The sequence below is a fragment of the Ursus americanus genome, chromosome 19 (assembly GCF_024610735.1).
Source record: "Ursus americanus isolate L20-20 chromosome 19, mUrsAme1.1.p, whole genome shotgun sequence".
Classification (NCBI taxonomy): Eukaryota; Metazoa; Chordata; class Mammalia; order Carnivora; family Ursidae; genus Ursus; species Ursus americanus.
Genome location: NC_142145.1, coordinates 34,736,616 through 34,759,097, shown reverse-complemented (window position 1 = coordinate 34,759,097; position 22,482 = coordinate 34,736,616). Strand labels below are relative to the sequence as shown.

General features: G+C 41.5%; 1 protein-coding gene across 3 annotated transcripts in view; it reads right to left on the bottom strand.

Annotated features, from left to right (window-relative positions):
- TPGS2 (tubulin polyglutamylase complex subunit 2) overlaps positions 1–22,482 on the bottom strand; it is a 68,791-nt gene that overhangs the window by 22,896 nt on the left and 23,413 nt on the right. For 2 of the 3 annotated variants that reach the window (XM_045777847.2, XM_045777848.2), the window contains exons 3-4: positions 3,425–3,512; positions 1,388–1,516 (exon numbers count right to left, since the gene is read on the bottom strand). In XM_045777847.2, the coding sequence (XP_045633803.1) occupies positions 1,388–1,516; positions 3,425–3,512 (217 nt within the window). The remainder of the gene's footprint in view (positions 1–1,387; positions 1,517–3,424; positions 3,513–22,482) is intronic. The other variant, XM_045777849.2, reaches the window with a different exon arrangement.

Sequence of the window (22,482 nt, the reverse complement as noted above, 5' to 3'; positions counted from 1 at the left end):
AATCATTCATGGAAGGCAGTGTCAATCAATGCAGCAAACTTCATTGTTTTAAGAAATTGCCAAGCCACCCCAACCTTCAGCAACCCACCCCCCTGAGCATTAAGCAGTCATCAACATGGAAGCAAGACCCTCCATCAGCAAAAAGATTACAACTTGCTGAAAGCTCATGATGGTTAGCATTTGTTAGCAATGAAGTATTTTTTAATTAAGGTATGTACATTGTTTTTTCTTGACATCACCATAGGCCTTAATATAGTATAAGCCTAACTTTATCTGCCCTGGGAAACCAATAAATTCATTTGCCCTGGCTTTACTGGGGTAGTCTAGAACCGAACCTGCAATATCTCCAAGGGATACTAGTGTCCAACTGCTTGTACAGTTGATGGAGAAAGCCTTGCCTTGGTTCTCTCTGCCAGAACTTCAATGCACCCCAAGGCCTTAGTATTGAAGACACTAGTTACTTAGTCAATATTCATTCTCCCTTTCTTTCTTAAACCCCAATTCTGTTTGAGGAGGCAACACTGGCACAGCTAACCACACTTCCTCAGATTCCCCTGCAGCTATGGGTAACCTTTTGACTCTGTTCTGGCCAATAGCTTTTGAGAGGAACGTTGGAGAAAACTATTGTTTTCCTGATAAAAAGGGAAAGATTCTGCCAAAAGACAGTTTTTGTTGTTGTTTTGTCTTTTACTCTTTTTTTTTCCTCCCTGGAACATAGACTGGAAGCTTGGAGGTACAGCCCGCATTCCTCAATGATGAGGATGAAAGCCATATCCAAAGGCTGGTGCAGGAGGAAGCCAGAAGGAGACTTTATCATTGACTTTCTCAAACAGCTGCACCAGCCTAGTTCCAGATTTCTTGTTATAGGAAAAATAAACTCCTATTTAGTTTAGATGTTGTAACTGGGTCTCTGATAAATGTAGCCAAACACAATTTTGACAAAGTCCTCAATACTGCCCAGTTGCTCACAGCTTTTAGCAGCCATTTGAATCGGAGATGGCAAAGAGCCTGGAGGAAGGAAGGGAGCTGCATTTAGAGTCCATGTTCCCTGAAAGCTCTTGATAATGAAATATTGAGTCAAGTTAATCTATAACATTCATCCATTTACGAAGCATTCATTAAGTACCAACTATGTGCCAGGCACTGAAGTGGGTGCTGGCAACAAAACAAGAATCTCAACCCTGGCATTTCTTCATGAAATTTGCTTTACTGATACAGGCTGTTTTTTTACCTTTTATTCCCACAGTCCTGAGAAGCCACAACGGGGAAGGTTTTGGCTTGGGGAAAGGTACTCCCATGCCACAGTGTCTTCCTATGGTTTTCAACATTATAAGCAAGAAACAAACAGGCTAATTTCTAACTCAGAGCACAAGTTCCTTCAGGTTACCTTCAAGTGCATCATCCTCCAGGTCTGCCAGAGTTGGTGCATTAGGGAGTGAATACACGGAAGACTGGTTGAGTTGAGTCAGTTTTGAGATGCTGTTAATTGCCATGCTGCCCAACGGAATGGTGTGCTCTACAGAAACATTAGCAGAGAGAACAGCCTTATTACATAAGGACTTCTGCTGGAATAACTTAAGCCCAGCTACTGTTTGATTCCAGGGCTGAGGAATCTGGTGGAAAGTGGAAGGATCAACGTACCATATGTCCCACAGCACCAAGCTTTTTAGCAATGAGTCACGGGTGAAGAGACCCCAGGGCAGAGTACTGAAGAAAACTGGAAAAGGGGATGCTCAGAAAGAACCCAGAAATCAGGGCTAGGGATCCTGTTGGAAGAGCAAAGGACCCAAGAATGAAGGGTTATAATTCCCATCGAAGTTAACAGCTTTGATTATGTAACTGACCCATTCTTCTCTTCTCGTAAGCTTTCCATGATGGAAGACCACTCCCCCTCTATTTGTCAGTCATTTTTCTTACTCGTTGCAGAGAATCAGCCTTGCCTGATTCCAAGTCTTCTGTGGTTAGGGTGTAAATAAGAAAAAGGTAACTGTACATCTTCCTTATTATATAGAATCCTTGTCATTTAGGATGCTGGCCACCGGATGGCACAAAAAGACTTAGAAATCTGACTGCTGAAAAAACTGAAGGCAGTAAAACAGTGGGTATACAGACTATGGGAAGTCCAAGCAGAACAGAGCATTAAAGAGGTAAACATCAGAAGCTGCCTCTGCTGTTGACTTCAGATATCCAGGAAGTGACAGAAAAGGGGATGGAAATGAGCACAGCATAAGACGACTAGGATTGGGAGGATTAAATGAGGGAAGGTATTAGAATAATGAACAGGGACCCATTCATGAAAACTTTGTGACCCGTTTCTTCTCTGAGGGGCACTTGTGAAGGGGCTTGCCTGTCTTCATGCTGTGGGTAATGGAAAATCTGACTGTCATTCTAGTCTCTGTCCTTTCTCTATCTCACTCCAGACTCCAAAGGCCATGGTCATGCTTCAAAGAAGGGCTCTTGTGACAGAACAGTGGTGACAAGAATGGCTTCTAGGCCAATGGAGGAAATAATTCCAAGCTAAACATTCATGTTAAATGCTTGTAATAAGCTATAAAATGTGCCTCTGGCCAGCTGTGAGAGAGAGACAGGAAGGCTTTGGGAATCATTGAAAAAAAGGAAACTGAGTGGAGGAGGGCAGAGAAACTAAAGGGGAGAAGTCAGTTCTGCAGATCTGCTGTGCAGTAAAAATTACCGCGTTCCTGGTGCCAGCACGGGGACACGGTCGGAACGCAGAGGCAGGAAAGGCCTCTTGTGGGCAGGGAAGTCTGCGGCAGGAATGCACTGAACTCCAGTTAGGGTTTCCTGGCTTATGAAATTTTATAGGAGTCTTCCCTTAAATGTGCAGCACCACCTTTCATGTGTACGTAGTACCTCCAATTTCTGACTCTACCAAGTTATAAGTTCCCACATCTGCAACATGAATGTCTATCCTAGACACTTAAATACTAAAGACGGACAACTTGACAAGTGAGGTGGTTGGTAACTTAGGCTGGGGAGATGTGCAGGAGAGAAGTTAAAGATCTGTGTAAGGGTCACAGCCCTGAGGTCACTGCCATGCTGGGAATGAAGGAAGTTACCCTCTTATGACCCATCAGTGGCTGTCCCTTCAGTTCACTCTGGGGAGAATGCTCTGGGGTAGAGTCGTCACAAGGTTTAAGTTTGAGGTGGATACAGGAATTTTGTGTAGTGATTGTTTTCCGTGAGCCCATTTCAAAAGGAAGCCTCTAAATTGAGTTTCTAGGTAAGTACCAGCTAGACTCTGGCATAGTGGGTGGTGGGTGAAGCAATGATGGTATGTGTTGGCTTTGGGGGAAAAAAAATCATAGCTTCTGGACATTGCACTTTAGGAGAACTCATGAAAACCATCCAGATACCCAAACTCTCAGCCAGGAAATGTTACCCTACAGCAAGAAGGCTGACTCACCATCTAGCTTCACACTCCATGTCATGTGGAAGCCGTTGGTCATCAGGTAAAAATTCTTCACATCCTCAGGTAGCACGCAGTTATTTTTCTAGGATCACAAAGTAACTGAGTGTTAGGTCAGGACTGAGAAAGGGCACAGGGCTATGCCCCAAAGCAAATGGGGATACTATTTACCACGTTTTAGATCCCCCAAATGGGAAGAGTCTGGTAAGTACCTACAAACTCCATTAGAGAGTTCCAGTTCAAGATGGCAACACAGAAGGCCCCTGAAACTCACCTCCTCCCATAAACAAACACACCAAATCCACAGCTATATATGGAATAATTCCCCCTGAAAGAAATCCAGAAGCTGGCTTAGCAACTCCTACACATTGGGTGAATGAGAAAAAATGTACATCAAAATGGGTAGGAGAGGCTGAGACGCAACTCACCATAAACCCCACCACTGGCGCAGCAATACACAACCAGGAGAGAATTCACAGACCCGATCTTCCCTCTAATGAGTGAAGGGTTTGAACTCTCTATCTGGCATACCAACTTTTAAGATCTGCATTTGAAAGATGAGCTCCCCAGACATCTAGCTTTGAAAGCCAAAGGGGCTTGTTCCACAAGATCCACAAGGCTAAATAGCAAACTGAGAAACAGTTCTCGAAGGGCTCGTGCATGCAGATTTCCCATCCCAGGGCCTTCTGCAGAGGTAGCCAACTGAAAAGTACCCAGACTTTCCGTGAAAGAGGCTTATTTGCTTAACACACACCTAGGGGCCGACAGAAATACTCTCCAGAGAACAGGGAGGCTGGAAGGCACCAGCCTTGCTGCAGGTCAGCAGTATCTCCCAGAAAAGAGTTTGTACACCCATCTGATGCACTGGCCTTTGCATCTACTGCCTAAGGGACACACCCTTGATTACTTGGCTCTGGTGGCCAAGGGGCTTCCATTTCTAGGTCCCATAGGACTATAACAAAGAAACACCACCCTGGAAGGAGCCCTCCACCTTTCCCCTGTAATAGAGGACAAAAACAGGTGCATGGAGGGTTAATCAGATTAAAACAGTCCACCACCAAGCCCATGAAAAGCCCTAGAAACTCCAGTGGCAACCTTTTAGGGTCCCCTCCCTCTTTGGGAGCTTTGTACTGTCATTCAATAAACTTTGCTTTACTATCACTCAATAAACCTTGCTTTGCTGCCCACCCCTCTGTCTGGTCTACTCTTCGTTCTTCAAAGCAGCATGACCAGGAACCATGGGAAGGTAAAGAAATCCTGCAGCACCACCACGGCACAGTGTAGAGGCAGCAGACTGAAAAGCCCAGTCTGTCCATGAAAAAGAGGCCTACCTGCAGATCTTTAAAACTGTGGCCTAAAGGTCTCTCCTCTGCACAGACTTGGGAGGCCAGTGGCCATCATGTTCGCACTATCCCTCTGCCATGCTCCGGGTCACCAGTGTCTCCGTGAAAGGATCTATATATATATGTATGGCACCCCGTCTTTTTTTGGCTGCCACCTAGAGGACACAGCACTCAATAGCTGGGCTCTGGTGGCCAGCAGGGCTTGTGTTTATTATGGGTTCAATGGGAAGGAAAGCAAACAAAGAAATAGCTCCTGACTGGCTATCCACCCAGGGCTCAATGCAGAGGGACCAGAGAAAAACATCCATTTTCTAGACTTCCCCTGAAAGTTGTATACATTTGGCCCTTAAACAACACAGGTTTGAAATGTGCAGGTCCACTTATATGGACTTTTTTTCCCGATAAATACAGTATTGTAAATGTATTTTCTCTTATAATTTCTTAACATTTTCTTTAGCTTTATTGTTAAGAATCCACTGTATAATACATAAAACATACACAGTACATGTCGACTGTTTATGTTATCAGTAAGGCTTCCAGTCAGCAGTTTTGGGGAGTCAAATTATAGATTTTCCACTATACAGAGGGGCTGGCATTCTTAACCCCCTCATTGTTTAAGGATCAACTATATTTACACACTTTTTAAAAGCTGTTGCCTGAAGGCCCAGCTTCCGATCACCCTTACCTAGGTGCTGACAGACAGGTGTTGGCAAGCCTTCAACCACTGGGAGTCATTAAAGACAAAGGCTGCCGAGACAACAGAGAGCAAGGGGCAAGGTTGAACAAGGTTCATCTCCTACGTGAGACCATGACTTCAAGACTGGAAGAAATGGCTGTTTGACCTAATACACAGAAACTAAGGAAGAGAAAAAAAAATGAAGAAACAGAGTAATACATTCCAAACAAAAGAACATGATAAAACTTCAGAAAGACCTTAACGAAATGGAGATAGGTGATTTACCTAAGGGTTCAAAATAGCACTCACACATATGCTCACGTTGAGCTCAAAAGAGAAATGCAAGAACAAAGTGAGAATTTCAACAAAGAGATACACAATATAAAAAAGTAACACACAGAAGTTCCAGAGCTGGGGCGCCTGGGTGGCTCAGTCAGTTATGTGTCTGCCTTCGGCTCGGGTCATGGCTCTCCGAGTCCTGGGATCATGCCATTCTGAGCAGGGAGCCTGCTTCTCCCTCTCACTCTATCTAAATAAAATCTTTAAAAAGAAAACAAGAAAGTCCCAAAGCTGAGGGATACAAGGATTGAAATGAAAAATACACTAGTGGGGTTCCACAGCAGACTAGGTGACATGGAAGAGGGATCAGTGAACTCAGAATAGTGGAACTCATTTAATCAGAGCAGCAAAAAGAAAAATTTTAAAAGGGTGAAGATACCTTAAAGGACTTATGAAAGAACATAAAGCAGATGAACATTAGCACAAAGGGGTCCTGAGAGGAGGAGAAGGAGGGTGAATGGAGCACAAAATTTGAAGAAATAATGGCTGAAAACTTCCCCAACCTGGGGAAGAAAAAAGACATTCCACATCTGGGAAGTGCAGAGTTCCAAGTAAGTTGAACCTAGAGGCCCACATCAGGACACAGAATTGTCTAAGGAAAAGGAGAATCTTAAAAGCACCAAGAGAAAAACAACTTAACTTACAAGGGAACCCCATAAGAGACTATGAGAAGATTTTTTTCAGCAAAAACTTCGCAAGCCAGAGTGGAATGGCACAATATATTCAAAGTATGGAAAGAAAGGAACTGCCACCAAAGAATACTCTACCCAGGAAATTATCCTTCAGAATTTAAGTAGAGACAAAGTTTTCCAGACAAGCAAAAGGTAAAGGAGTTCATCACCACTAAACTGGCCTTACACGAAATATTAAAGGGACTTCCTTAAATGGAAAAGAGAAGCCACAGAGTATGAAAATTATGAAAGAAAGAAATTTCACTGGTATAAGCAACCTTATACTGAAGGTAGTACATCAACTATTTATAAAACTAGTATGAAGGTTAAAGGTCAACTGTAATAAAATCAACTATATCTACAATAATTAGCTAAGGGATAAACAAAATAATACAAAATATAACAAAAACAAAAATGGGGAGGCGTGTAAAAATGTAGTGCTTGTAGAATGTGTTTGAATGTAAGCAACCATTAACTTAAAATAGATTGCTACATACAGAGGGTGCTTTGCATGAACCCCAGGATAGCCACAAACTAAAAACGTGTGATACACAAAAAACAAAGAGAAGGAAATCCAAACATAATATTAAAGAAAGTCATCAAATCATAAGACAAGAGAAGAAAGGAACATGAAAGAATTACAAAATAACCAGAAAACAATTATGGCAGTAAATAAGCCCCTATCAATAATTACCTTAAAGGAGCTTGGGAAGAGGGTGTAGTAGGAGGACCCTGAGCTGACCCTCCCCAGTTTACAACTAGATATCATCCATAGCCAAGTCAATAAACTAGAGAGGGATCGAAGGCTGGCAGAACAAACTCCGCAACAAAATATAGAGAAGAACCTGCATCTGGAAGGTTAGGAAGGTGAGACAGATGGAGGGAGGCTGCCCACAGAAGGGAGGCAGCTGTGTGCAGGGAAAGGGCAGAGAAATGGGCCCTCATACCCAGGAGGACTAATTCCCATAAAGTTTGGCTTTGAAAACCAGAGTTGCTGAACTGTGTAAGTTTGTATAACCAGTGGGACTTGGAGCCTGGAGCTTTAAAAACCAGCTGACTCAGCACTGGGAGAGATGGGACAAGCCAAGTAAATCCAGTCCAGCCAGGAAGGCAGGTGACGGCTGGGCTGCTGCCATTAAAGGGACAGCAGCCTGCACAGACAGGCAATATAAAGATAGCAGTTTATAGAACACCAGGGGCAAACAGGAGACAGATCTGTTCACACAGATTTCAGAGCATGTTGGGGGACTTCTCTGAAAATGAGGGAACTGGCAGGTGGCATTTTCTCCCCCCTCTCCGCAGCATAAACATAGGGCCATCTGTGGAAGGCAGGGCTGCAGAGACACTTGGTACCTAACCTGCTAGCAGTGTGCCATGCCCACGAGGATTCCTGAGGACTTGACCACTTGAAGCCTGCTAGCTTTGGCCCTGGGTTCAGGGCAAAGTTTGCAAAACTTGTGCATCCCCCACCCAGCAGCCAGTGGGTTCACAGCTGCCACCAGGCATCCCACCCAGTTGCCGCATGCCCCCAGCTACTGTCACTCGCCAGCCTCAGCCGCACCCAGCCATCCTTGGGCATTGCACCCAGCTCTGGGCGTGCAGCTGAGCTGTCATGCAGCCCCCAGCTGCTACAGTGCTTCTACAAATCTGGCATGAACTAGTGGCCCAGTGCAAATTTTGCTAATGCCACTGCCCTGCCCCTAAGTTCCCTGGCAGGCATGCACCCACAGAGCTGGCCTGCCTGAGTCCCACTAACACCGCGTGAGCAAACAGAGCCCAGAGGAGGCACAGTCAATGCAGACAACTGCACTGAAAGTAAAAGTGACTCGGACACAACAGCAGGGCGTAAGCAACACACTGGATACTCTCCTGCAGTGCCAGGTTCAGGTGAACAGGGAAGACTATGAAACTAGAAGTCAACCACAAGAAAAAATCTGGAAAGACCACAGATACATGTAGGTTAAAAAGCATGCTACTAAATAATTAACAGGTCAACCAGGAAATCAAATAAGAAATAAAAAAGTACATGGAAACAAAAAAAAAAAATGAAAACACAATGGTCTACACAAATTTTAGGATTGTTTGCTCCATTTCTGTGAAAAATGTTGATGGTATTTTGACAGGGACTGCACTGAATGTCTAGATTGCTTTGGACAGTATAGACATTTCATACATTTTACACATTTATACAATATTTGTTCTTCCAATCCATGAGCATGGAATGTTTTTCCATTTCTTTGTTTTCTTCCTCAATTTCCTTTGTAAGTGTTCTATAGTTTTCAGAGTACAGATCCCTTACCTCTTTGGTTAGGTCTATTCCTAGTATCTTATGAGTTTTAGTACAATTATAAATGGGATCAATTCCTTGATTTCTCTTTCTTCTGCCTCATTGTCAGTGTAGAGAAATGCACTGATTTCTCATCCTGCAACTTCGCTGAATTCCTGTATCAGTTCTAGCAATTTTTGGTGGTCTTTTGGGTTTTCTACATAGAGTATCATGTTGTCTGCAAAGAGTGAAAGTTTAACTTTTTCTTTGCTAATGTGGATGCCTTTTATTTCTTTTTGTTGTCTGACTGCTGAGGCTAGGACTTCCAGTACTATGTTGAACAACAGCTGAACAACAAGACCTGACACCCAAATCACATAAAATTCCTAATGAACATAGATGCAAAAATTCTTAACAAAATGTAGCAAACTGAATTCAATGATACATTTAAAGGATCATATGCCATGATCACGTGGGATTTATTCCAGGGATGAAAGGACAGTTTGGTATCCATAAATAACCAATGTGTTACACCACATTAACAAAATGAAGGATAAAACTCATATGATCATCTCAGTAGATTCAGAAGAGCTTGACAAAATTCAACATTCATTTATGATAAGAACTCTCAAGAAAGTGGGTATAGAGGGAACACACCTCAACATAATAATGGCCATGTATAACAAACCCACAGCAAACATCACACTAGCAGTAAAAAGTTGAAACCTTTTCCTCTAAGCTCAGGAATGAGATAAGAATGCCTGCTCTAACCAACTGAGGGCTTTAGAGGGGAGAGGGGTAGGGGATTGGGCTAGGCCGGTGATGGGGATTAAGGAGGGCACGTATTGCATGGAGCACTGGGTGTTATACGCAAATAATGAATCATGGAACACTACATCAAAAACTAGGGATGTACTGTATGGTGACTAACATAACATAATAAAAAATTATTATAAAAAAAAGAATGCCTGCTCTTGCCACTTTTATTCAACAAAGGACTTGAAATCCAACAACAAAAGAAATAAAAAGCATCTAAGTTGATAAGAAATAAAACTGAACTATTTGCAGATGACATGACACTGTCAATACAAAACCCTAGACTGCACCAAAAAATTAACATAAAGAAATGTGTTGCATTTCTACACAGTGCTACCGATCAGAAAGAGAAATTAAGACAACAATCCCAACTACAATTTCATCAAAGAGAATACCTACAAATAAATTTAACGAAGGTGGTGAGAGGCCTGTACTCTGAAACTATATAACGCTGGTTAAAATAACTGAAATGACACAAGTAAATGGAAGAGAACCGTGCTAACGGAAGATTAATGTTGCTAAAATGTCCAAACTACCCAAAGAGACCTACAGATTCGATGTAATCCCTATAAAAATACCAATGGCATTTTTTACAGAAGAAAAACAAATAATCCTAAAATTTGTATGGAACCACAAAAGACCCCAAATAGCCAAAGCAATCTTGAGAAATAACAAAGCTGGAGGTATCACACTCCCTGATTGCAAACTATACTACAAAGCTATAGTAATCAAAACCATATGGTACTGGCACAAAAGCAGACACACAGACCAATAGAACAGAACAGAGAGTCCAGAAATAGACCCATACCTGTATGGTTAATTAATATACAACAAAGGAGTTGGGGCGCCTGGGTGGCACAGCGGTTAAGCGTCTGCCTTCGGCTCAGGGCGTGATCCCGGGGGTCTGGGATCGAGCCCCACATCAGGCTTCTCTGCTATGAGCCTACTTCTTCCTCTCCCACTCCCCCTGCTTGTGTTCCCTCTCTTGCTGGCTGTCTCTATCTCTGTCGAATAAATAAATTAAAAAATCTTTAAAAAAAAAATATACAACAAAGGAGGCAAGAATATACAACGGGAAAAAAGAGTCTCTTCAAAAATGGTGTTGGGAAAACTGGACAGCTACATGCAAAAGAATGAAACTGAACCACTTTCTTACACTACACACAAAATTTACCTCAAAATGGATTAAGGACTTAAACATAAAACCTGAACCCACAAGACTCCTAAAAGAAAACACATGTAGTAAACTTTTGGACATCGGTCTCAGCCATAATTTTTGGATCTGTTTCCTCAGGCAAGAGCAATAAAGCAAAAATAAACAAAATAGGACTGTATCAAACTAAAAAAATTGCACAGCAAAGGAAAACAACAAAAAGAAAAGGGAGGTAATATTTGTAAATGATATATCTAATAAGGGGTTAATACCCAAATTCATTAAAAAAAAAAAAAACTCATACAACTGAACACCAAAAAAACCCCAAATAATTCAATTAAAAATAAGCATAGTGGAATATTATTCAGCCATAAGAATGAACTCTCACCATTTGCAACAAAATAGACAGACCTAGAGGGAAATTATACTAAGTGAAATAAATCAGAGAAAAACAAATACCATATGATTTCACTTATATATGGAATCTAAAAAAATAAAACAAAATGAACAAACAAAACAAAACAGAAACAGACTCATAAATACAGAGAACAAACTGATAGTTGCCAAAGAGGAGGGGAGCGAGGAATGGACAAAATAGGTAAAAGGGATTAAGAGATACAATTTACAGGCGTGACAAATAAATCACAAGGATATAAAGTATAGCTAGGGAATACAGTCAATAATACTATAGCAACTTTGTATGATGACAGATGGTAAAACGGCCTTATTGTCGCGATCATCTCATAATGTACATAAATTTCAAATCATCACGTTGTAGACCTATACCTAATATAATACTGTATGTCAACTACTAAAGAAAACAAAGACATAGTGGCTAAATGGGTTTAAAAACAAGTCCAACTACATGCTGCCTACATGAGACTAACTTCAGCTTTCAGGACACACAGAGATTCAAAGGGATGGAAACAGACATTTCATGCAAACAGAAACCACAAAAAGCAGAGGTAGTTTTACCTGTATCAGAAAAAAAAAAAAAAAAACCAAACAAACACTTTAAGACAAAGACTGTAATAGAAAACAAAGAAGATCATTATTTAATGATAAAGGGGTCAGTCTGACAAGAGGATATTTATGCACCAAATTAGGAGCACTTAAATATATAAATCAAATTATTAGCAGGCCTAAATACAATAATAATAATAATAATACGGGTTTTCAATACCCTACTTTCATTGATGAATAGATTATCCAGACAGAAAATCAATAGACACTGGACTTAAGTGAACATTAGACCAGATGAACTTAATATATACTTACAGAACATTACATCACAAGCAGAATACACATTTTTCTCAAGCACACATGGAACATTCTTCAGGACAGATCACATGTTAGGCCCCAAAACCAGTCTTAATAAATTTAAAAAGACTGAAATCATATCAAGTATCTTTCTAATCACAATGGTATGAAGCTAAAAGTCAATCAGACGAAAACTGGAAAATTCACAAATATGTAGAAATTAAACAACTTGCTCTGAACAACCAATGGCTCAAAAAAGAAATCAAAAGAGAAATAAAAAATATCTTCTGACAAATGAAAATGGAAATACAACATGCCCAAAGTTAGGGATTTAGCAAAAGTAGTTCTCTGAGGCAAGTTACAGTGATAAAAACATACATTAAGAAATAAAAAGGACCTCAAATAAGCAATCTAAATTTACATCTAAAGGAACGAGAAAAAGAACTAAGACCAAAAATAAGAAAAGGAAGGAAATAGCAGATTAGAGCAAAAAATAAATGAAATAAAGACTAAGAAGATGACAGAAAAGATCACTGAAACTAAGAGCTGTTTAAAAAAAAAAAAAAATTAATAGGTAAGCCTTTAGCTAGAATCCCTAAGACAAAAAGAGGACTCAAATCAGAAATGAAAAAGAAGAGTTATAAGAGATAGCACAGAAATGCAAAGGATGAGAAAAACTAATGCAAGTAATTATATATCCATAAACTAGAAAACCTAGAATGGACAAATTCCTAGAAACACTCAACCTACTAAGACTGAATCATGAAGAAATAGAAAATCTGAACAGGCAAATTACTAGTAAGGAGATTGAATCTGTAATCAAAAATCTTCAAACAAAAGTTCAGGACCAGATGGCTTCATAAATGAATTCTAGGGGCGCCTTGGTGGCTCAGTCGGTTAAGTGTCTGCCTTCAGCTCAGGTCATGATCCTGGAGTCCTGGGATCGAGCCCAGGGTCGGGCTCTCTGCTCAGCGGGAGCCTGCTTCTCCCTCTCCTTGCTGCTCTCCCTGCTTGTACTCTCTCTCTCTCTGTGTCAAATAAATAAATAAAATCTTAAAAAATAAAAAAACCTTTAAAAAACGAAATAACTGAATTTTACCAAACATTTAAATAAGTATTAATACAAATCCTTCTCAGACACTTCCAAACTCATTTTAGAAGGCTGGCATTACCCTGCAACCAAAAGACACAGGCACTATAAGAAAAGAAAATTACAGGCCAATAACCCTGATGAACATAGATGCAAAAATCCTCAACTAAGTACTAGCAAACCAAAACCAACAACACACAAAAAGGATCATACACCATGATCAAGTGGGATTATTCCAGAGATGAAAGGATGGTTCAACATTGAAAAATCAATGTGATACACCACATTAACAAAATGAAGTATAAAAATCATATGATCATCTCAGCAGATTCAGAAAAGGCATTTGACAAAATTCAATTCACATTCATAATAAAAACTTTCAACAAAGTGGGTAGAGAGAGAACATACCTTAACATAATAAGGGCTGTATATAACAAACCCAAAGCAAACATCATACTCATTGAGAAGCTAAAAACTTTTCCTTTAAGGTCAGGAACAGGGCAATGATGCCTACTCTCGATATAGTACCAGAAGCCAGAGCCAGAAAAATCAGGCAAGAAAAAGCAATAAAAGACACACAAATCAGAAAGGAAGAAAGAAAACAGTCTCTATCTGCAGATGACCTATTGTTTAGAGAATACTCTAAAGACCCCACCAAAAAAACTGTTAGAATAATCAAATTCAGTAAAATTGCAGGGTATAAAATCAATATACAAAAATCAATTGCATTTCTATACACTAATAACAAACTATCAGAAAGAGAAATTAAGAAAACAATCTCATTTACAACTGTATCAAAAAGAATAAAATACCTAGGAATAAATTTAATGAAGGAGGTGAAATACACACACTGAAAATCCTACGATACAAATAAAAAAAAATAGACAAAAATACAGAAAAGTGAAAAGATACCATGTTCATGGACTAGAAGAATAGGGATACAATCCCTATCAAAATTCCAATGGTGTTTTTCACAGAAACAGAAAAAAAACAGTCCTAAAGTCTGTGTGGAATCACAGATCTAAAGAGCCAAAGCAATCTTGAGAAAAAAGAACAAAGCTAAGTGCATTACAGTTTTTGATTTCAAACTAACAAAGCTATTATAATTAAAATTGAGTGGTATTGGCATAAAAACAAACACATAGATGGAGCCCAGAAATAAACCCACACATACATGGTCAATCAATTTCTGACAAAGGAACCAAGAAAATACAATGCAGAAAGGATAGTTTCTCCAATAAACAGTATTAGGAAAACTGGATAGCCACGTGCAAAAGAACTAAATTCGGCCACTATCTTACCATACACTATATACAATAATCAACTCAAAATGGATTAAAGAGTTGAATGTAAGACCTGAAACCATAAAACTCTTAGAACAAGCCATACTCCTTGACACTGGTGTTGGCAATGCTTTTTTCTATTTGGCACCAGAAGCAAGACAATGAAAGCAAAACTAAACAAGTGGGATATATCACTTTTTATGTACAGCAAAGGAATCCAACAAAATGAAAAGGTAACCTAGTGAATGGGAGAAAATATTTGCAAATCAGGGGCCCCTGGGTGGCTCAGTCATTAAGCGTCTGCCTTTGGCTCAGGGTGTGATCCCAGAGTCTTGGGACTGAGCCCCACATCAGGCTCCTCTGCTGGGAGCCTGCTTTTTCCTCTCCCACTCCCCCTGCCTGTGTTCCCTCTCTCCCTGGCTGTCTCTCTCTCTGTCAAATAAATAAAATCTTAAAATTCGCAAATCATTTACCTGATAAGGGGTCAATATCTAAAATATATAAGAACTTCTACAACTCAACAGAAAAAAACAATGCCAGTGGGTTGAGGAACTAAACAGACATCCAAATAAGACATACAGATGGGCAACAAGTATATGAAAAGATGCTCAACATCACTAACCATCAGGGAAATGCAAATCGAAACCACAATGAGGTGTCACCTCATACCTGTTAGAATGGCTATTATCAAAAAGACAAACAAGTGCTGGCGAGGATGTGGGGAAAAGGAGATGCTTGTGCACTGTTGGTGGGAATGTAAATTGGTGCAGTCACTATGGAAAACAGTATGGAGGTTCCTCAAAAAATTAAAAATAGGAACCACTATATGATGCAGCAATTTCACTTCTGGGTATTTATGCAAAGAAAACAAAAACACTAATTTGAAAAGATCTATGCATCCCTGTTTCAGTATAGCACTATTTACAATAGACAAGATATGGAAAACAACCAAGTGTCCACCAATGGCTGAATAGATAAAGAAAGTACGGTATACACATACACGAATATTATTCAGCCATAAGGAATGAAATCCTGACATTTGTGACAACATGGATGGATCTCAAGGGCATTATGCTAAGTGAAATAAGTCAGACAAATACTGTAGGATTTCACTTATATGTGGATTCTAAGAAAACAATCAAGCTCATAGCTTGGTGAGGAGTGGGCAAACATGGGTCAAAAAGGACAAATTTCCAGTTATAAATAAGTTTTGGGGATATAAAATACAGCAAGGGGACTGTAGTTAACAATATTGTACTGTGTATCTGAAAGTTGCTAGAAGAGTAAATCTTAAAAGTTCTCATTATGAGAAAAATAAAACTTAAATTATGTGTGGTGATGGATGTTAAGTAAATTTACTGTGGTAATCATTATATATATATAGGTAGATCGATCATTATATCTATATCAAAATATTATACATCTAAAACTAACACAATATCGTATGTCAATCATATCTCAGTGACATTTAAAACAAAAACAATTCTATTAAAGAGGCAGATCTACAGGACAGTCACCAGTTGGATCTCTTTTTTGCCTCACCAGGTAAGGCCCAATAGGTGCGCTCTGCCATGACACTGTCTCTGGGGAGAGGCGTTGGCTGGAGAAAGGGCTAAAGAAGCAGCTGAGGAGGCGGATTAGGGGAACAACGTTTGAGAGGAGAATCTAGGCCAAGTTCTGACAACAATGGAGGAAAACAATCACTGCCATAAATTTCAGACCCATGCGCATCAATTACTTTCTGAAATAAATTACTGGATAAATGAGAACGTCTTCAAAGGGAAGAGTATATACTTCTAGAACATTTAACATAATGAACTTAAGAGTTCTGAAAGTTCTTAGAAAGTAAAAATGTACAACAGGAAAACGAACAAGTATTTCATATGGACAGCAAATCATCCAATCTGTGGTGGAAAGAACAGCTTAGTATCCTTTCAAGAGGTCCTAGGAGCACCCCCTAAATTCTAAGTAACTCACGTCTGCGCACACGCCTGATCAGTCTTCTCTAGCCAATCAAGCCCCTGGAGTGGACAGAAAGATGGGTTCTTCACTTCCTTTCCTGGACCCCTCGGGCTGACTTCTTGTCATGGTTATATAGACAGAAGGGCAACATATTAGTAACTCCATCCAAAACTTTTGGCTTATTGGACCCCTGTGAGATGAGATACTAAACACTGCTCTAGGTCACACTGCTGGTCAGTTCTAGGCAGGCAATGCGAGGGCAAGTTAGAACCTGGCAGGACAATCTGAGTTTACTTCCCAATTCTGCCACTAGCTGAGTGACCGTGAGTGCCACTTACACTCTGTGAATCCGGGTTCAAGAATAATCTCTATGACAGTCTAAACAACACTGGAGGAGGAGAGGGTGTCAGCTTGGCAGGTAATTATGATTTCAGAACGCATCTGCAAGAACCATAGGTGAGAAGCAAACTTCCACCTTGCAGGTGACTTTATTATTTTTTATTTTTTTTAAGATTTTATTTATTTATCTGACAGAGATCGAGACAGCCAGAGAGAGAGGGAACACAAGCAGGGGGAGTGGGAGAGGAAGAAGCAGGCTCATAGCAGAAGAGCCTGATGTGGGGCTCGATCCCAGAACGCTGGGATCACGCCCTGAAACGAAGGCAGACGCTTAACTGCTGTGCCACCCAGGCGCCCCTGCAGGTGACTTTAAGTAGCATTTTTAAATTATTCTACACACAACAGCAGTCATTTTAATGAAATGGGTTTTTCATTTTCCTGACTTATGAATGAAAATATGAATTGTCATCAGTTGTGTGATCTTTTGCCATCTAGTTCCAAATCTCACAGATGTGTGACCTAAGGGATTCTCTGACTCCTCGGCTAACTTATTTTCCTACTAAGTTGTCTAGAGCTTAGGGCTTGCTCCTAGTGCCTCCTGAATGGCACATCCATGTGCTCTCAGAGAAAAAGTGTGTACACAGAATGCCTTTCTCCCATCCCCAGAACCCTAGCACAGGAGGTCTACAATTGTCAGTGTTCTGACAAAACTCTTGTTCCTTCTCTCACCCTCTAAGTCCAGCATCTACTCTGAGATTTTGGTCCCCAGTGCCATCTAGTGGTAGAGACGTGGAACCTACTGTCTGTGAGCCTTTCTAACCTGGATTCCATGAAATTCCCAGTTGAGAAGGGCTACGGTGGCATTGTTCATCTTTAAGTTAGGTGGAGAATTCCAGTAGAAATGATTATAACATTTATTATGGTATTTATTTTATTCAAAGAAGAAATTCTGGTATTATTTTATAGCATCACTGAAAACATTATTCAGGATTCATAAACACAGAACAAAAATAAGTGAAATCAAATTTTCATACATTGAAATACTAATACAAACATACAAAATGTCAAGCAGACCAAGTCCATGAAAATATTAAGCTGCACTGTCATTCTTACACAAATTACTGTGGGCCCTGGCTCTGCTGCTTCCTGGCTGCAGAACCTCACCACCAGGCACCCCAGACCGTGGCTGGCCCTGCAGTGCTTTGGTCCCTTCCTTCGGAGTGAGACTTTCAGGGTACACTCTTAGGTGGCTCCTCTACCCTGGCCAGCGACTCAGAGCTACTGACATTTTAATTTTCCTCCTGCCCAATCTGGAAAGAGACTGCTCTTCTGTAGGTAACCATCTGCCAGCTTCAGAGGGCTTCTCCCCACCAGGTCACGCTGTCTTTATTTTACAGGGCACAAGGGAGGAAGATGAGCAGAAAGTGAATGAAAGAGGGGGTATCAGGATTGGAAGGGGAATTCGGGGAGAAAGTCAAGAGGGGAGAATCTCACTGCTGACCAGTGTCTAAAATAATAAGGTGGCATCAATACGATACTGCCATCTCTGTAGCCCAGTGCTGATTCTGTCACAGAGTTCCCAATTTTCGTTTTTTTTCTTTCTTCTCCAGAGACGGCTACCGACAATAGCTTCTTCAAGCTACACCAGAAAGAGGCCACCACAAGCTGTATGACTGCTTCATCAGCTGAAGGACTTGAGCCACTCTGATATTTTGGGAGCTATCAGCTTCATTTCCGGAAAACCTTCCTGAGCACTGTCTGAGCCTCAAGGGGATGGCTAAGTGCTGTCCACTTTCCCCTGCTCACCTTCTCCACTGTGGGACTCCGGTACCTCACTGCTCTCTCCCTTTCAGAGGCCACTGCACTGGGGAAGCGAGCTGGGCAGCAGATGTACGAGCAGGCAGGCAGAGGGGCTATGGCACAGAAATCCACGTTTCTGTAAGTGCTTGGCCACGCTGGGCAGGCTCTCCACGCGCCCGTTTGCAACCACAGCAAAGGAAGAACTGCGCGGGACGCCCATCGCACTAAAATTGAACTGGAAACTGAGGCGGTGAGGACAACTGCATCTACCGAAACTCTTCTCAGGGAGGATGTAGTCCCCATGTAGTAAAAGGGAAACCTGGATGGGCTGTGAAGGTATAGGGCGAGACCTCCAGAAGAGTTCTCGAATACATCCTCAAACTCCCACTAAAGAGAGGGGAAGGGGCTGGTTAATTGGAACCTTTTGTCTCAGTGGGTGGCATATGAAAGTTTGGTTCTGACTTGCTTAAGACTCAGAGGAGAGGCAACATACTCCCCCCAAAATCCTTTCTGCATAAAACCATCAAGTCTTCTTCTAAAAATGCACGATGAAAAAATATATAAATATTGGCCTGGGGCACCACATATCTTGGTGAAACTCTATATATGACAGACATCAGCCAAGACAGCCTTCCAACAGCAACACCCCTGGCTTAACTGGTCACCAGGTTTCTACAACTGGGAGAATTTGTGGGAGCAGCCCTTGCCCCTGCGGCCTCCTTGCTTCTGAGACATTGGCTGCGTACCCTGATTCTTGGGGCCGAAATTAAAGAATGCTGATGGAAAAGGCGGCAGGTCACCTCAGGAAAGTTCTATATTCTTTCTGGCCTTCATATTTTATCTAATTTACTCACTGAGCAAAAATTAAAAAATTTTATTAAGTGTTATGGAATAAATACTGTGTTGGGCACTAAGAACAGAAAGGAATGGGGCTAGGTACAGAAGAGGCTGTGGCAGATACATGGATTACTTATTTATATCCATCTTCCTCCCTGACAGAATCCTAATTTTGTCTGAGATGGCAATGTGCCAGTTCAATACTTGTTTTTAGGCCCTCCTCTGCAATGAGGGCAGGACATTAAAATGTAAACCCGAATCCAATGCAGAGGGGTTCTAGAAAAACTTCTGCTCCCCTGTTATAAGGGGACAGATAAGGCTGGAAACCTCCCTTACCTCTTCCTCCTGCCCTGAGCTTGCGGGTGACAGGTGGGAACCTACTGCAACTGTCCACCTCAGGTCTTGTTATGCAAGAAAGATTATTTCCTATTTGTTTAAGCTATTCTTAGTTTAATATTGTATTTCCTTGAGCCAAGCACGTTTCTAATTTCTACAGAGACAAGGTAAGTGTTGTGGAGATACGGGGGTAGAAGGTGGTGCCGTAGACCCCAAGGAGAGAGCTGGGTGGAGAAGGGAGCGGTGGGCAGAAATGCAGATGTCACATGAGAGGAAGACGGATTCAGCAATGAAGGGGTCCCTGGTGATTTGTGAGAGTGGTGTCCACGGAATGGCAGTGGAGAAAGAGGGGCTGCGGAAGGATGAATACTAACTGGGAAGTAAAGGAAGGGGCTGGTAACTTAGATAAGGGGTTAGCAAGCCGTGGCCCCTGAATATCTCCACCCGGCCACCCGTTTTTGCAAATGTTTTACTGGGACCCAGTCACGCCCATGCATTTCAGCACAGCCGCGCTGCTTTCAGTGCTACCATGCAGAGATGACTGGCTGAGGCGGAACACAGCCCCAGAACCTAACATACTTACGCTCTGATCCTTAAAAAAAAAAAAAAAAAAAGTGTGCTGACCCCTGACTTTGACCATTTTTCTACATGCTTGGCTGTGCAAAGGAACAAAAAATGGCCAAGTAGCTAGAGGAAGACACGAGGTTACAGGTTTTAATTTTAAAGAGATGGGGAGACCCTCTAGGACAGCTGTCAGTGTAGCGGGAAGAAGCGAAGCACTGGAGAGGGAGGGACTAACCTGTGGAGAACACAGAAGGGCTCCCGAAGCAGAGCAGGAGCACGAGGTGAGGGGCTCCCTAGTGACAAGGTGTCACAGGCTGCTCCCTCCCACTAGGGAGGCTTACAATAGATTCATCGCAGGGCATGTGAGGGACACATCTGCAAGAAGGTTCAGAACCCACTCTCTATAGACTGTAGAAAAAGTAAGCCTACAAAGAAAGGAGATATTCTGCCAAATCATTTGGTCTCTGTAGGCCATAGTTTCACCATCAGTAAATTGAATTTTTATCTGGGGATTGGAAAGTCTAACCAATCAAGAATTGTAAAGCACTGTGCAACTATGAAATGTCACTGAAATACTTAATAATAGAACTCTCCTGACACCAGGATGCTGGGAGTGTGAGGAGGCAGATGCTTTCATCGTGCGTGAAAGATGAAAAGCTCCGGAGAGACATTAGGTCTTACTAACTACCGTCATCACAAAAGGCAGGGAGCAGGCACGGTGTGCACGAATCATACAACTACACAAACAGGCGGACTGAAAGTGCTCTCTCAGGAACAAAAACGGGTGAGATACATGAAAATGGAAAGAAGTGGTTCTCTTATTCCTCTAACCTGAGGAGACTGCAGCAGGTATATGGTCATTTAAAATTTAGTTTTCAGCCTTTTCTTCCCGCATTTGCACCAAAGAATCACAAAATATTAGAACTGGATGAGTCCCTTCAATAACATTGATTTCAAACCACTTCCTTTATAGATGATGAACATGAGACCCAGAGAAGGTATATTATCTAGCGAAGGGCCTCGAGCTGCAGTAAGACTCCTTCTTACTCCATCCAGGCTGTTCTCCTCACATCAGTGCCTCCACAGCCTTACTATTGTATCTTATCTCAGTGAGCTTCCCCGACGGCTGCATTTGCCCAAAGGGGCAGGGCGGCAGCAGCGGGCCTCTTCTTGGAGGGCCTATACTACCCTGGTGTATTTATGCAGCTATGGACAGCAGGTATACCACTGGGCCCTGGCTGGGGTGTCTCCTAGCAGATAAGTCTTTAGGGTCAGTTCTCTAGAGAAGTAGGAATCGTCAGTCCCTGGGGACCACCCCTGCTCCTTGGCAGGGAGCCCTGCCAAGCCTGCTTCTGTGGAAACATGCTCTTTAGTAACCACCTGGGTAAATAAATGGGGTAAGGGAGTTTCAGATAGGCTCAAAGCTTCTGCCTCCACTGCTTAAATGACAAAAGTTGGTACCAGCAAATAACACATAAAATATTACCTCTACTTTGAATGAAAAACTTACTGCATTTCTAGATATGTCTCCTCAGGCAAGGGAAACAAAAGCAAAAATAAACTATTGAGGCTGTGCCAACATAAAAGGTTTTGCACAGCAAAGGAAACCATCAACAAAATGAAAGGCAGCCCACTGCATGGGAGAACATATTCACAAATGGTGTTTTCATCAAATAAGGGGTTATATCTAAAATGTATAAAGGCTTAATACAACTCAACACCAAAAACTCCCAAATAATTCAGTAAAAAATGGGTAAAGAACCTAAATGGACATTTTTCTGAAGAAGACATACAGATGGCCAAGAGACACATGAAAAGATGTTCAATATCACTTATCACAGAGGAATGCAAATCAAAACCGTGATGAGATATTACTTGCACACCTGTCAGAATGGTTAGAATCAAAAAGACAAGAAATAAGTATTGGCGAGGATGTGGAGAAAAAGGAAACCTCAGTGCATTGCTGGTAGGAATGTAAATTGGTGCAGCCACTGTGGAAAACAGTATGGAGATTTTTCCAAAAATTAAAAATAGAACAACTTTATGATCCAATAATTCCAGAACTGGGTATCTCCCTCACACCAAAATGAAAATACTATTTCAGCTTCTTTAACATATGAAAGTACTTTCTCAACCTTGCTTTTTCCTTACCTTCCCTAACCCCATACTATATAATCAGCCACCCCTCACAACCCCAGGGCAGCAGCTCTTTCTGCCCACAGGTCTTGCCCCCATGCTTCAATAAACCGCCATTTTGCAAAAAGGCATCTCAAGAATTCTTTCTTGGTCATCGGCTCTGGACTCCACCCCACTGAACCTC